The sequence below is a fragment of the Trachymyrmex cornetzi genome, unplaced genomic scaffold (genome assembly GCF_001594075.2).
Source record: "Trachymyrmex cornetzi isolate Tcor2-1 unplaced genomic scaffold, Tcor1.1 scaffold726, whole genome shotgun sequence".
NCBI classification, from domain to species: Eukaryota; Metazoa; Arthropoda; class Insecta; order Hymenoptera; family Formicidae; genus Trachymyrmex; species Trachymyrmex cornetzi.
The window spans coordinates 433,774-448,041 of NW_017300055.1; the positions used below are offsets into that span (position 1 = coordinate 433,774).

Genomic DNA, 14,268 nt, shown 5'->3' on the forward strand with positions numbered 1-14,268 from the left:
GCTTAAAACCCTATTGTAGATCCGGGGTAATTGGTCAATTTCTTACGGCTTAAGGCTTAAAACACCTATAGATCCGGACTAAGGCTTAAAGGTGCCTTGTCATGCCCACGTTCGACGCTCATTTTCGGCGTCAAAATAAGTCACGTGATGTGCTGAATTCATACTGCATTCGATTTGCGTCGTACGACGCACATTGGCTGCGTTCAGCAGAAAAGCAGCTTTGCAACTGTTGTAAAATTCTTCAATATGATTGGTCTTGCCCTTAGTTCTTCATTGGATCTAAATGTATGAACCAATTATATTCAAGAGTTTTACAACAGTTGCATAGCTGCTTTTTCTGCTGAACGCAGCCATTATCAAGCGTCAATATTGATCACGTGACTTATTTTAAGACGCTGAAAATGAGTGTCGAACGTCAACATGAAAAGGTACCTTTAAGTAGAACGCAGCCCTGGTTTCCACATGGTTTTTTTTGCGCACGCAAACGTCAGGTCACAATAAGGGTTTGACTGACAAGCACTGACAAGTGAGGTGATCTGTGGAGTGGTGAGCACGGACGCGCACACGCGACGACGAGAACGTTCACGAGTAGCGTGGCGAGATGAGTAAAAAGCGGAACAGGCAACCGGACGCGAATCCCGACGTCAGTGAGGCCTCCACAGAGTCTTGTGAGGAGACGAGCTCAGGTTAGAAACGCGTGCCTCCCAGAGTTACTGATATGTTCGAAATTATTTTGGACTGTCGAGCTTCCTTATTTTTTAATTTTTAATTTTTTATATTTCGGTTCCTCTAATCCCTAGGGATATCTTTGAATTCTCAAAATAGAGTTAGTAGCAAATTGAGCAGTTAGAAATTTAGCAACACAAAGCAATACAAATTTAAAAATTTCAAAGTCGAGAGAGATTTAACAATTAATAATTTAAAAACTTAATAATTTAAAAACAAATTTTTTAATTTAACACATTCAAAAATGTCTATTTATAAAATCTGTAAAAAGACATTTAAATTAAACTTATATTTTATTATAGGAGTAATATTAATTGACTGTTAGTAGGTGCAAAATGTCCGCACATAGCAAAGGCCATTAACCTGAACAAAGTAAAAAAAAATCTAAAAAAGACTGGTATATTAAGCAAATGTTCCATGTGCAAGAAACTGGAGATGGACCTCAAGACAGCAGAGGAGATTGTAAATGATATTGGAAACATAATTATTTAATTAAAACGGTATACTAGGTATTGAAATCTAATGTAAAATTATTTAAATTTGCAGTGTAATATTTCAAAGCTCCTGTGGATTTGCTTGCAATGTGGAGAACAAGGCTGCAGTAAAGAGGAAAAGCAGCACGCCTTTGAGCATTATAGGAAGCCTCATAGCGACTGCCATTGTATGGTGATGGATTCTCATCATTGGAGTGTTTGGTGCTATCAGTGTGAAATTGAAGTTCATCCTAACAGTAGGTGAGCTAAATAATAAACTGTTTTAATATATTAGGTGTAGAAATAAATTATTGAATATTTTTTATGAAAAAAATTCAATATTTATTATCCAAACGTACACTATCAAACGTTTCTGGATACCACCAAAATTCAACAGAATATCCAGCAATTCTTAAATGTCCTTGAATTCTAGAATTATCCTGGAATTTAACATATCTTGAAAAACTCCTGAAATACCTGTATAATTTCAGGAATGACCTGGAATTTTTGTTATTCTTTTATTTAAAAAAATTGAATCATGAAAAAAGAAAGAAATTAGAAATATTTCCTGCGTATGTGCAAGAACTATGTTGGTAATGATGAATTTTATGATCATTGTAGATGAAGCTTTAAAAGCAAGTACATTGAAAATTAGACTAATAACTTAGGACCTGCGCACAATAGAGGAACAAGAATTATAGCGTTTTCGGCCCGACCGGGTTTGCACCAACCTGGGTTGGATTAATGGCGTTTTGCGCTCTCCTATTGGTAGAGCGTGTGATATCAACCAATAGATCCTCTATTGTGCGCAGGCCCTTAATAAAACGTTAATTAATTAATAAGTTTATGAAGTGATGTTTGTGATATGTTAATAAAAAAAAAAGTTGTGTTTGGATATAAACACTTTCCTAAAGATACAATAAGACAAGTTATTGATAGAAAATTTGAATTTAATGTCTATAATTATAAAATCGTTTGCGTTGAATGTTTATTTATTATTTATAAAGCATGAAGTAATTGTTTCAAATTTATTTGCACTTTAATTAATTCGTCATGGAATTCTAAAATTTGAATATAAAAAGACATAATATTTGCGCGAATCAATGAAAATTAATTGATTTGAAAAAACCAAGATTTTGACCTCAAATGTCCTAGAATTATCCTTGAATTGATTAGCCAGATATCAGAATACCCTGATTCAGTATCTACATTAAATGAGATAGACATTTAGCTGTAAAACACTTAAAACAAATTTATCTATTTTAGTAAAAATGAAATATAGTTATTTTGTTTGTCAAACTTCTCATAAAAAACCACCTTTCACTAATAAAATATGTTTAATCAATCGTGGTATTCTTTCTACAAATTTCTTCAACTTTTGAAATAATCGTTTCCAGATTATTGATGAATTTATTGCAAGCAAAGACTAATCTTTCTATCGTACTGAAATCTATGGTCGGTATTCATAGTCGGTTTTTATATTTAAGATTAAGATATTATAAGCCAGTTATATTATTTGAAACGCCCTTGAAGTAAGAACAGACAATGGATGATATTTCACGGAAATTTTTCTGTAATTTGTGACCATAATCTCGACCGACGGCACAACTTCGTCGCTTTTTTGTTATCGCAATTCGACAGCCAATGATTTTAATCTGATATTCTAAGTTGGTAGCTACTCACTGAATTATCGCGAATTCTCTCTTAACGTAAGTTAGGCGCCAGGCACGAGCGAACGTATCCGCTCTCTCGAATAATTATTCTCAATATTTCTTTAATGCTACGGACGGCAGCCGACTGCTCAGTCCCGCACGGACGGCGGGGGTGGGTTATTCGAAGCGGGAGTGAATCGAAAGGCGAGAGAACAAATAAGAATTACTTCCTTTAATAGTAAGAAAATGACAAACATATATTTGATATTTTAAATGAGAACAACTACAAGAATTTACTCAAGTGTGCAATTCCGTAGTTACAACCAGTAATCTCGGTGCGAATATAAGCTCGTTATAATCAGAAGTTATCGAGTCGCGGAGCACAAAATAATACAAAGAATGTGAACAAGCGATTATCGCGAGAGTTATTACAAATTCATCGATTAATCCATATGATACATTTTTTTAGCATATTGACTAGCTATAGGATAGAAAGATTCGAGAACCTGTCTGTCTTACAGTCAATCAACTGCTTCGTCATATGACACATGAAATATTAACTTATGAATATCAGCCTATAATTTGCCTGAAAGGTTGAGAAAAATATTGAAAAATAATATAATAGCAAAAAAAATAGATTACTTTCATATAATTGAACTATGCCTGTATGTTTCAATTAAATATAAATATAAAATTTTATAAAAAATAATTATTTATATTTGCATACACCTAATAAAAAGCATGTTTACAAATGTATATATTTATTTATTTTGCTTTTCAGGAAAAAACTCCTGGAAACTGTAGAGTTTATCAAAAAATATGTAAATATACCACAAATATCTCAATCGAAAATTCCAACGATTCAGTGCCAAAAAGAGACGATAATCGATGTACAGGAGAAAGAACATAAAACATTGAATAATCTTCCTAAAGTTGGGGTATGTGAATTATACGATACTTTTTTGTATAATTTAATTTCAGGTTGCTCTTCTTAGTCCTTCTTTCCATGATTTTACAATTTCTTTTTTAACGTATAATGCAATAATGTGGAGATAAATTGTATAATAGTGTTAAAAATATTTACTTTAATTAAGAAATTTTTTAATTATGCATTATAGGGCTTAGCAAATCTAGGAAACACGTGTTTCTTCAATGCTGTACTTCAATGTTTAGCGCAAACACCTTACTTGGTGAAAGTGCTGGATGACCTACGTATACCTGGGCAGAAATTTGTCTTACCAGGTGGAAAGCACAAACCTGTCGATGCTGAGGAAGAAGTGGAACTGGTATGTTTACCTCTCATCAAAATTGTCTTTTATTATCTCAAGATCGTTGTGGGATGCTGGATTGTTTAATGTTACAACAGTTGCCTGTTAAGCAAAAGATCCAGATTTGCTTCTTAGATTTATGCATATGTGTGCTGCATATGTGATATTAGCAATTTTTCTATGGGAAGAAACAATTTCACTACAGCAGTAACAGTGTCGAAAATGTAAATTAATCTCAAGATAACTGGAAATAAGCAAATTGTGGTACTGCGTCATTTCTTGGAAGACGAGAAACCTCTAAACAAATAACACCACACATCTATCCGTCTCACAAAAACTACATGTTATATGCAATCTTGTTGTATCATTGTTCGACTATGCTGATGTTGTATATATTTTTTGTCTCAATTAAATTTGTCTTCGTCGAAGTAGTTTAAAATTCTTGTCTTCGTTTTTCTTATGGTATTAGAAAATATGATCATATTACTCCTTTTCTGGATGATCAAACATCTTTCAATGTTTTATAATTCATTTGTTGTTTAACCTACAGTATTCTCCGTACTAATACCCCCAGATATTTTTGTGAATTAATATGTTTTAATCCGGATTCTCATTCAAATAGGTTCTCTTCCAAATATTCGCCAGCAATATGAACTTTCATGTCCCACTCATCACATGTCAAAATTTCAAAATGCCTTCTCATATACTGCAGTAACATTTTTTAATGCTCTTCCATCGGCTTTACACTCTGAACTAAATCTGTCTAAATTTCGTTCTGGGATAACACATTACTATAAAAAGTTGATATAATGGTACTATTGTATATACTTCTTATATGATCTGCTAATAGCTAATTAATACACGCACACACACACACGGTGTGTCATGTTATAATAGCAAATCACTTTATGTTAATTTGCGATTAATTACTTTGAGCTATGTAATATATCATTGTTTTCTTTGTACTGAAACTAAATCAACTGCACCTAATTCAACTACAATTTGTTTATATTACGTTATAATCTTTGTTACAAATACTTGTATACATAAAGCTCAAATTATTATTAGCTGTACATTTGTGTTTTGTACCCCTGCACTCAATAAAGTTATTATTATTATTATTATTGTTAATATTTGAAGCAATATGATTTACAAAAAAAAACGAGTATTTATTGAATACAAGTAAAATAAGCCGATTTCATTGTTAAGTGAATTGTTTGAATTTATGTTTGATAAACTAACAAAGTCAAATTTAATCATCTAATCAATTAAATTGACAAAATAAGAAGATATGTCAATGTTGTTAAAGATTTATATAAGAAAAATATATCAATATCGTTAGAGATATAAGAAATAACTGAAATTTTGCATTTTCTTCGTCAAATAGCTAATTATTTTCTTTATTTGTTTTACAGCCACCAATCGAGGGGACCTTGGAGCGATGGGGCAGTTTCACATCAATTCTCTGTGAAACGCTGTCGAAAATGCAAAACACGAACGGTCATCAAACTTATACTCCTTTGAATCTTCTCTGTAAGCTCAGGAAAAAGACTACGCAATGCGTGGATGGAGGGCAGCATGATTCACATGAGTTTCTTCGACACTTATTGGAAATAGTTCGAAATGAAGATCTCAGAGTAAGTAAAAATGTGCTCTTAAATATCTTTTAATTTTTTTTTCGATATATTTTGGTATTTCGATGGAATATTCATAGATTTTCCTAGTATTATATTCTTAAATATTTAATGGTCCAATATATGTTAAATGTAAACACATCGTTAGTTATGAAATTTATTATTGTTTATTAGAAATAAAATAAGTTTTTGCAAAGCATTCAAACAATCGTTTATTATTTTTGGAAGCTTGTAAATAAACTTTCTTTCATAAATGTATGGACTTTCAACATGATAAGTGTATAGGTTTTAAATATATCCAGCAAAAATTTGCCATTTTTATTCCCTCCTTTTTTTCTGTTCATGAAAACCATTCTTATTTTTTAATGGCCACAAAGAGTATATTTAAAAAATGAAAGAAAACTTATATTAAGATTTTACTTCGTGCAGATATTAATGTGCTACAATAAAGATCCCATTACACTTAAAATTCTATAACTGTTGTTTTTCGTTAGATTTGTATTTCATACTTAGATTTATACACATATTCTTTAGACCTTTATATTATGTTTATATTACATTATACTTCAGGTAGATTTTTTTTAGAAAAAGCGTAGGAAATCAATATTTTAAAAGCAATGTTATATTTAGTGCTAAAACGAGTTCTTAATTTGTGTATTCAATATGATGTAATGGTTAATCTTCAAAGCAAATTAAAATTGTGTATGTCGCTCTGCAGAGATACCAGAGCATAATTCTAAAGGAGGTCGGCCTGAGCGGAAAAACAAAGCCAGATTGTGTGGAAAAGAGTCTGAAATCTCGCGTAAAATTCTATGGCAATCAGGCCAGTACGAGGCTGTTAGGACCAGAAGTAGTATTTCGCGGCGTGTTAGTATCTACTCTAGAGTGCCTGGATTGTCATCATTCGTCGCAACGGACCGAGCCATTTCTAGACTTGAGTCTACCCGTCACTGCGGATAAACCACAGCCTCCACTTTTAAAGTAAAGAAAAAAACTTATTTATTTTTTACAGGTTACAATAATTAATTTTATTAACTTCTAAAATAGTATATGATAATTTTGATATATAGAAGGAAGAATAGCGAATTTGAGGATGCTTTTGACATGATGAACATTCAACAACATGATAGTCAGACGGAGATTTGGAAATCGGAGGATACGCCATGGAAGCAGTTGAAGAAGGAGAAAAAGGCAGCCAGGAAGAACCGAAAAAATAAAAGGCACGAGAATTATAACAATTCTAACACGTTAATGGATCTAAATAATCCCGCGGAAGAAAACAATGATAATGTTTTGAAATCAGGTATAGCTCTTTTTCTTTTGCCATAGATATAGAGAAGCTATTTATAACAATTTGGATCTTTCTTATGCGCTATACAAATGTTCCAAAAGGAAGACATTTTCCCATTTTCAAAATTCATCTTCTAGTAAACAAAGTTATATAAAAATTTTTTTTATTTTTAGAAGAGAGCGACGCCGACGTGGAAGACAATATTGAAATGGACAATTCTCATCCCGAGATTGGAGAATCTGGTTATAGCTCTGAGAAAGCATCCGCCGTCACCAGTCCTGTATCTCCTGCTGACCATTATCATCATCCAAACAACGATTTTAATAGTACAATCAGCCCTGAGGACAGTAATCTGGACAACAGTAATTTGGACCCAGCACAAGTTAGACATCCAGTGAACATTAACGCGTTAACTAGTCCTAATCCAACCGATGTGTCGATGACGGACTTGACTCAAATCAGGATGCCGTTCGAGAAAACTGACAAGAACATCGGTACCATCAGCTCCGAGAACGAAGTGTTGGCCACGGCATTGACCAGCTCCATAATCGTCAACTCTGATATCACAAGCCCCAAGATACCCACCGCAAGCCTAAGTAGCTCTGCTGCTTCTAAGGGGAGTCCCACTAGTCCTGTCAATAACGAAAAAATTGCGGAAAGGTCAGATATTCAGATGTTTAAACATAAAAAATTTTTTAATTTTTCCAGCTTCTTGAAAGCTTAATCTTATTAAAATTGCTTATTGAATATTGATTTTTGCGATTCTTAAATCCTGGATTTTTTACATTTTAACTCTTTAATATGTTTTTCCTACTATCGTGCGCAAAGTTCGATTTTGCACACGCATTTGCGTGCGCAAAGTATCACTTTCCCGCACGCTAAACTACAAGTATGGGAAAGTGATACTTTGCGCAAATGCGTGTGCAAAATCGAACTTTGAGCACGATAGTAGGAAAAATAGTATACGATACTCGTGCGCTGCGTAGGTGTTCCCACACTCGCTTTTTTGTCACCCTCGCTTCGCTCGGGCGACAAACTTCCCTCGTGTGGGAAACACCTACTTTGCGCACTTGTATCGTAATGTACTATTTGTATGACAAAAAATTAGTACTTGATTTCTTTCTTTTGAATATGTGTATTAAAAAAATTTTAGATTCAAAATTATAGAAATTACACACATAGGCGATAAAAAAATATTAAACATTGTATTTTCGAAGATCTTTTTAGATATTTGAAAGGAGGATGTTAAGTTAAGGCTGTTTTTCGGCAGTAGCCGTTTAATATGATGTGTAATTTATACATCTCAGAACTGTTTCATTTTTGCTCGAAAAATGGCCCTAACTACATTCTTCTTTGAATTAAGTGTGATATTTTCACAGATTGGATGGTGTTGAGACATGGATGGCTACTACTTTATCGAAATATGGTAGAAGGAAATATAATAACGGAACTTCGAACGGAGATGATCCCGAAGAGCAAGATGTATATAACGAGCTTGGTGACATAGTGACGGGAATGTCTAGGCTGGGAATCGCCGGGCATCAATCACCTGGCAGGTACACAACCAAGGAGGGTGAATGTTCCGTGGAATCGTGCTTGAATCAATTCACCGCGCTAGAACTAATGACGGGAAGTAACAAAGTCGTATGCGAGGCATGCACAGCTCGTGAGAAGAAGGTAACTCAAAAAGAAAAGAAAGTGATCCTTCTCAAGATCTCTAAAGAAACTTGGTACATTCGAGAAATATGTGAGAACTGTTATAACATTTTCTTTTTTATCTCCTTATGTGAATGAGAATAATACCATTTCATTTTCACTTTTCTTTTTTTTCTCAGACTCAGGAAGGTTCGTCGAAGGTGATATGCACTTCGAGTACAAAGCAATACCTCATCTCTCAAGTACCCCCGATATTAATACTGCATTTGAAAAGATTTCAAACGCAGAGAATCGGTTTTCGGAAGGTTTTCAAGCATGTGTCGTTTCCGATATTATTGGACTTGGCACCGGTTTGCACAGATCACAAAAAATCTCGACTTTATGCACTTTATGGGGTCGTCGAGCACAGTGGCACTGTTCATGGTGGTCACTACGTTGCTTATGTCAAGGTAGATTATATTCAGATTTTGAAACTTTCGCACTTTAACATGGGATATTTGAGATTTTATAAAAAGAGAAGACAATGAACTTATTTCTCAAAAAATATGAATAAGAATGTGAATTGAAAATAACTTTAAATAAAAATATGTTAGAACCTCGTATTTTTATATGAATTTATCTTTTTATTTATATAATTATATTGGAAGAATTTATTAAAGTTGTTGCAACCATATTGCAATAAAAACTAAAAAGTCAAAGAAAAAGTACAAAAATATTAAATGTTTCCATTACTTTACTTCTGATGATCTTTCTTTGTAAAAAAATATGTGATTGTGGCATAATAAATTTGAAAAATTGTTGTCACTTATTGAATCCTTACTTTATTATCCTGTTAGACGAGACTGCCGCTATCACCAGATGATCCTCGATGGAAGTTTCTTCCAAAGGATAAAGATCCTAAAGTGAATAATGAGTCGAGTAGTTCAGATTCAGATGAGGAAGAAGCATCAGCGAAAGGTATATCCATTGTGGAACCACCACCTGGGAAATGGTATTATGTATCAGATTCTCGGTAAGATCCTTGTTATTATAACATATTTATCAGAAAACACAAAAAAGATATATATATATACATATAACAAAATTAATATCATGAGCTAGACAGGAGATTATTAAATTAATTCCAGAAGTTACTTTTTTGTTTAGAAAATTAAACGTAATTTTCTCTCTAAGCACAAATCTCATACTCATAAAAAATTGATGTTGCATACAATATATTGTTTCTTGTCATGAGAATGTAGTAAAAATTATTACACTTGTTTGCTAATTTATTTCATGTGTAATATGAGTAATCACTAGTATAATTATATTACACTATTTGTTTCATCGCTATTTGACATTTATTGTAATTTTTGATATCTATTCTGTTTATTCTACATTTATTGTATCTATTCTAGGGTATCAGAGGTAGATGAAAATACAGTGTTACAAAGTCAAGCGTATCTCTTATTCTACGAGAGGATTCTCTGATTCGATAAAACAAAGCAGAATGTGAACGAAGATCGATGCAGTTATGTTCACATTTCCAATTCTCAAAAGAAAGAAAACAGACTTATAATGAATTTATTAATTATACAATTATTAGCATCATATCACACGTTATCGGATGTATGATGTATGTAACTGATTATGTGTACACACATTGCAAGAAATCTGTAATCTATTAGAAATATTGAAAATTTGGTTCTTGTGAAAAGTTGTTTTTTACAGTCGATTAGCAACAGATAGCGAGAATTATTAATAAAAAACTTGGAAACTTTCGTAAAACGTTAAAATGAATGCTGATAGCCGAACTTGATCGATGTCGATAGTACTATGGTGGAATTAATGTGGTCATTGACGAGATATTGTTATAAAGACGATCGGCGCTTATGAAAATTCGCGTGCTTGTTAAAATTTAAGTGATTAAGATTAAGAAACTAATAATACAGTACTAATTTCATGATTTATTAGTTTTGTAGACATGTATACATATATGTTTAAAATTTAATAATACTCGATTTTTATTTAAAATTGTGATTTTAATGTTTTTATTCGAATTTGATTATCAATAGAAATGATAACTGCAGAGAAAAACTTGTAATTTTTCGGCAATATATAAGATATAGCATGCATACTTAAAAGTATGCATACTTATTTATACAGCATTTATATAATAAAAAAAAATCACGAATTTAATAATGTATTATCGAAATATTTATATTAATCGCACAATTTTTATTAATTCTCTTATAACGTCATCGTTCTCCAATTATCCCTGGGGCCTCATTGATAGCCACAAAAATTTGTCTGACGGTCTTTAATAGTATCTCGTCGATGATAAGATGAAATGTTGCGCATAAAGCTGGAAACACAATAGACACAGGCAATAGGCACGGGCAACAGGGAATAACGAGCCGTCCAATCAGAGCTTTGGGGTATAAGTTCGATATTATATCCCAGAGCTCTGATTTGGATTCTGGATTTTGGAATACGCAGTGTGTATTCCACAATACATGATTTCTGATAGGTTGAAATTCTTGTTCTCTGTGCCTTGTTCCTTTTATTGTGCGGAGCCCCTTACGCCTGAAACGCTTGGCTTTTGTGTACGTGGCATTGCGCGGCTCTGGCGACTGAGATTTGGTAACACTACTGGCCTAGTTTACACCGACGGTTCGATCCGGGTCAGAATACAAGAATCAACCAACTGCAGTCGAGCATTCCCCTGTTACAGTCGAATGACAAGGGAATGCTCGACTGCAGTTGGTTGGTTCTTACATTCCGACCCGGATCAAATCCTCGGTGTAAACTAAGGGTGCTTTCCAATTGATGACACAAGTCGACACAAGTCGGCATAAGCGTCGTTCTATCCTTGTCGACATTCAGAGAGTGACAAAGATAGAACGACACTTGTGTCGACTTGTGTCATTAAATGGAAAGCATCTTAAGCCACTGAGTCTGAATGAGTCGCAGTAATTTTGACATAATTAACGTTCGAAAAGTGTCATTGTGAGGGCAATTTTTTTACTTGAAAGTAAACAAGCAAAAAACAAGTGTATTATTAAGTTTTAAAGGAATATATATATATATATATATATGTACGTGATATATTTTTTAAATCTACATGCTACGTATTTTGAGAGTGTCGACGTGTTCGATCAATTCTACATAATTTAAAATAAATTTTGTTGATATTTTTCGCTGATTTCACGAAACTATGTGCACTTCCGTAAAAAATAAGGTAAATTCAAAGACTTTCTATGATATAGATATAATTACGATAATTATGTAGCTTCATACTAATTTGCACTCAAATCGCCATAGAATTTTCATAATTTGTGAAAATCGATTTTACGAAAGATGATTTGTTGAATTTAGCTTCATCATCTGCGATGTTGATAAAATTAGGCTTGTTCGACGCATTTTTGTACAAAATGAAGGAATCTGGCAAAAAGAAGTCGCTCTGTCTGCGAACCGAGATATTAATTATTGAAGTTTACAGATATTCAGGTTAGGAAATCTGTCACATTGATGGCATAGAGGAACATGAGAACATATAAATGAGGCTAGAATAACTGTTTTCTGCTTCAATAAATTACACAAGTTCTCTGCTTTAAAAACATCATTTTTTGATATAATTTTTGTTTTTACATCAGAGAATTTGTTTTGGTTAGATTTTTTGCTTTTTGCTTTAAAAATACAAATTTTGTTTTAAAACAAAAATTCTTTGTTTTAAAAACAAAATTTGCTATTGTAAAAACAAAAATTATATAGAAAATAATTTGTTTTCAAGTCAGAATTTGTTTTTAAGGTAAAGTATTTTAAGGTTTGTATTTATAAAACAGAATTTGTGTAACCTCTATATCATCGATGTGACAGTTTTCCTAACCTGAATATCTTTCAACTTTAACAGTGAATATCTCGGTTCGCGGGACAGAGCGACACTTTTTTTTGCCAGATTCGTTCATTTCGTGCAAAAACACGTCGAATGAGCCTAATTTTATCAACATCTGAGGTGAAGAAACTAAACTCAACAATTACCTTAACTAATATTCTTTAGGCTTCCACGAGTACTTTCTATATAAAGATTATGCGTTCCGCGGGTTGTCTCCGTGTTCAGATCCATTCTTGGAATGCCAATTCTTGGATCGCCCTGATGAAGTAGACTGCATGGTTCATGAAACGTTTGCGTTCCAACGTTGGAATTCCAAGATTGGATCTGAACACGGAGAGAATCCGCAAAACGCATAATTACCTTAACTTTTAAATGTTAAATGTACTAATTTGTTTTGCCTCTGACAAAATCTATTATTTTTTTATCATGAGTTTGTATAAAAACAACTTTATATTATAATGTTACATAAACATTTTTACAATATACTATCTTAATATACTATAATTTGTATATAGGATTCTCCACAATGCCAGGATATGTCGCATCTTGCAAAAAAGTGGTGCTGGAATTTTTTTCGATGCATGATCATACATCTGCATTTTATCTTCGATAGTATTATAGACTTTGCCTTTGGCATGTACTATGATAAGAAAGCAAAAAAGGTACCACCAGTGAAAAATAAGCTATTATTAGAAAGTGCTGTTTCCTTAGCAGAAAAAATTAGGTAGGATAATTATTGATTCTTTACTCAAATTATCATTAAAGCATTTATTTATTGCCATGTTATTCATGTATAAATAATATTTAAGGCTCTATTCTATAATTCTTAACACTATTTATTGTTGAACAATTGTCATTAATTTAGAATTTTTCTTATTTTATAATAACAAAACAAAATTATCATAATCTCTATATCTAGAAAAATATTGTTGAATCTATAACAATTTTGTTACCATTTTATTGTTAATATATATAACAGTTGTTGTCTATAGAAGTGAAAAAATTGTTCATTAACGACTATCATTTAATGATAATATCGTTAAAAAATTATGGAATGGTTTATTTTATTAATTTATCAAACATATCTTCTCATAATTTACCTTTTTACTTTGTAATAAATACTCTGTAAAAATTCCTATTTTTGGTTGAAGCAAACCTTAAATGCTATAACTATTTAGTGTAAATTTATGTACATTTCTGATTCTACAAACCATGCACTAAATTGCTTTTTCAAACTTCGCCGTCCATGGAGATATGTATGGAATTCTGTAGTTTAGAAATTTGTATGTATGGGGTGATCCAGACCGACCCTACTGAAGTTGCCAGGCCTGTTTACAGTAAAAAAATTACTTTGGACCGAACTACGTATTTTTTTATAGATTTTTGAATGTTGAAAACGATGCCGCAAGCGAAAAAATTCTAACACGTCGGATTTCCAAGATTATTGAGGTTTAATATTAAAAAAATAGCTTTTTTTACGATATTTGACATTTTTTAATAAAGAAGGTTAACGTTATCTTGAAATTTGGATTAGGAATGATGAATATATTATTCATCCCCTATAAAATGCATTTTTTTTATTTCTTGATTGCACAATTATACAGGGTATGCACCGGTAACGGGGATCCAGGCGCGTGGAGAGAGAGAGAGAGAGAGAGAGAGAGAGAGAGAGAGAGAGAGAGAGAGAGAGAGAG

The 14,268-nt window shown here is 32.6% G+C and overlaps 2 protein-coding genes across 5 annotated transcripts in view; both read left to right on the forward strand.

Annotated features, from left to right (window-relative positions):
- The first annotated feature begins 456 nt into the window (after positions 1 to 456).
- On the forward strand, positions 457 to 10,396 carry Usp16-45 (ubiquitin specific protease 16/45). 3 transcript variants are annotated; one of them, XM_018517811.1, is made up of 13 exons: positions 602 to 686; positions 1,052 to 1,188; positions 1,273 to 1,460; positions 3,633 to 3,789; positions 3,970 to 4,137; positions 5,535 to 5,756; positions 6,472 to 6,734; positions 6,824 to 7,056; positions 7,218 to 7,704; positions 8,424 to 8,721; positions 8,880 to 9,149; positions 9,537 to 9,712; positions 10,098 to 10,396. In XM_018517811.1, the coding sequence occupies exons 1-13, from the start codon at positions 602 to 604 to the stop codon at positions 10,168 to 10,170; spliced, it is 2,757 nt and encodes a 918-aa protein (XP_018373313.1). In that variant the 3' UTR covers positions 10,171 to 10,396. The 3 variants fall into 3 exon arrangements, with proteins under 3 accessions (XP_018373315.1, XP_018373313.1, XP_018373314.1); XM_018517812.1 differs by having other exon boundaries at positions 1,055 to 1,188; positions 10,098 to 10,170; XM_018517813.1 differs by lacking the exon at positions 10,098 to 10,396 and having other exon boundaries at positions 457 to 686; positions 8,424 to 8,791; positions 9,537 to 9,640.
- A 1,393-nt stretch (positions 10,397 to 11,789) lies between these two features.
- Positions 11,790 to 14,268, forward strand: part of LOC108767763 (fatty-acid amide hydrolase 2) — an 8,536-nt gene continuing 6,057 nt past the window's right edge. For both annotated transcript variants that reach the window (XM_018517785.1, XM_018517786.1), the window contains exons 1-2: positions 11,790 to 11,920; positions 13,090 to 13,298. In XM_018517785.1, the coding sequence (XP_018373287.1) occupies positions 11,897 to 11,920; positions 13,090 to 13,298 (233 nt within the window). In that variant the 5' untranslated portion in view covers positions 11,790 to 11,896. The remainder of the gene's footprint in view (positions 11,921 to 13,089; positions 13,299 to 14,268) is intronic.

Excerpts from the sequence above, each read along its gene's own strand:
- Usp16-45 (XM_018517811.1), top strand. The coding sequence starts at position 602 with ATGAGTAAAAAGCGGAACAGGCAACCGGACGCGAATCCCGACGTCAGT. Across the intron at positions 3,790-3,969 it reads ATAATCTTCCTAAAGTTGGG|GGCTTAGCAAATCTAGGAAA; the intron begins GTATGTGAATTA and ends TATGCATTATAG. Across the intron at positions 7,705-8,423 it reads AACGAAAAAATTGCGGAAAG|ATTGGATGGTGTTGAGACAT; the intron begins GTCAGATATTCA and ends ATATTTTCACAG.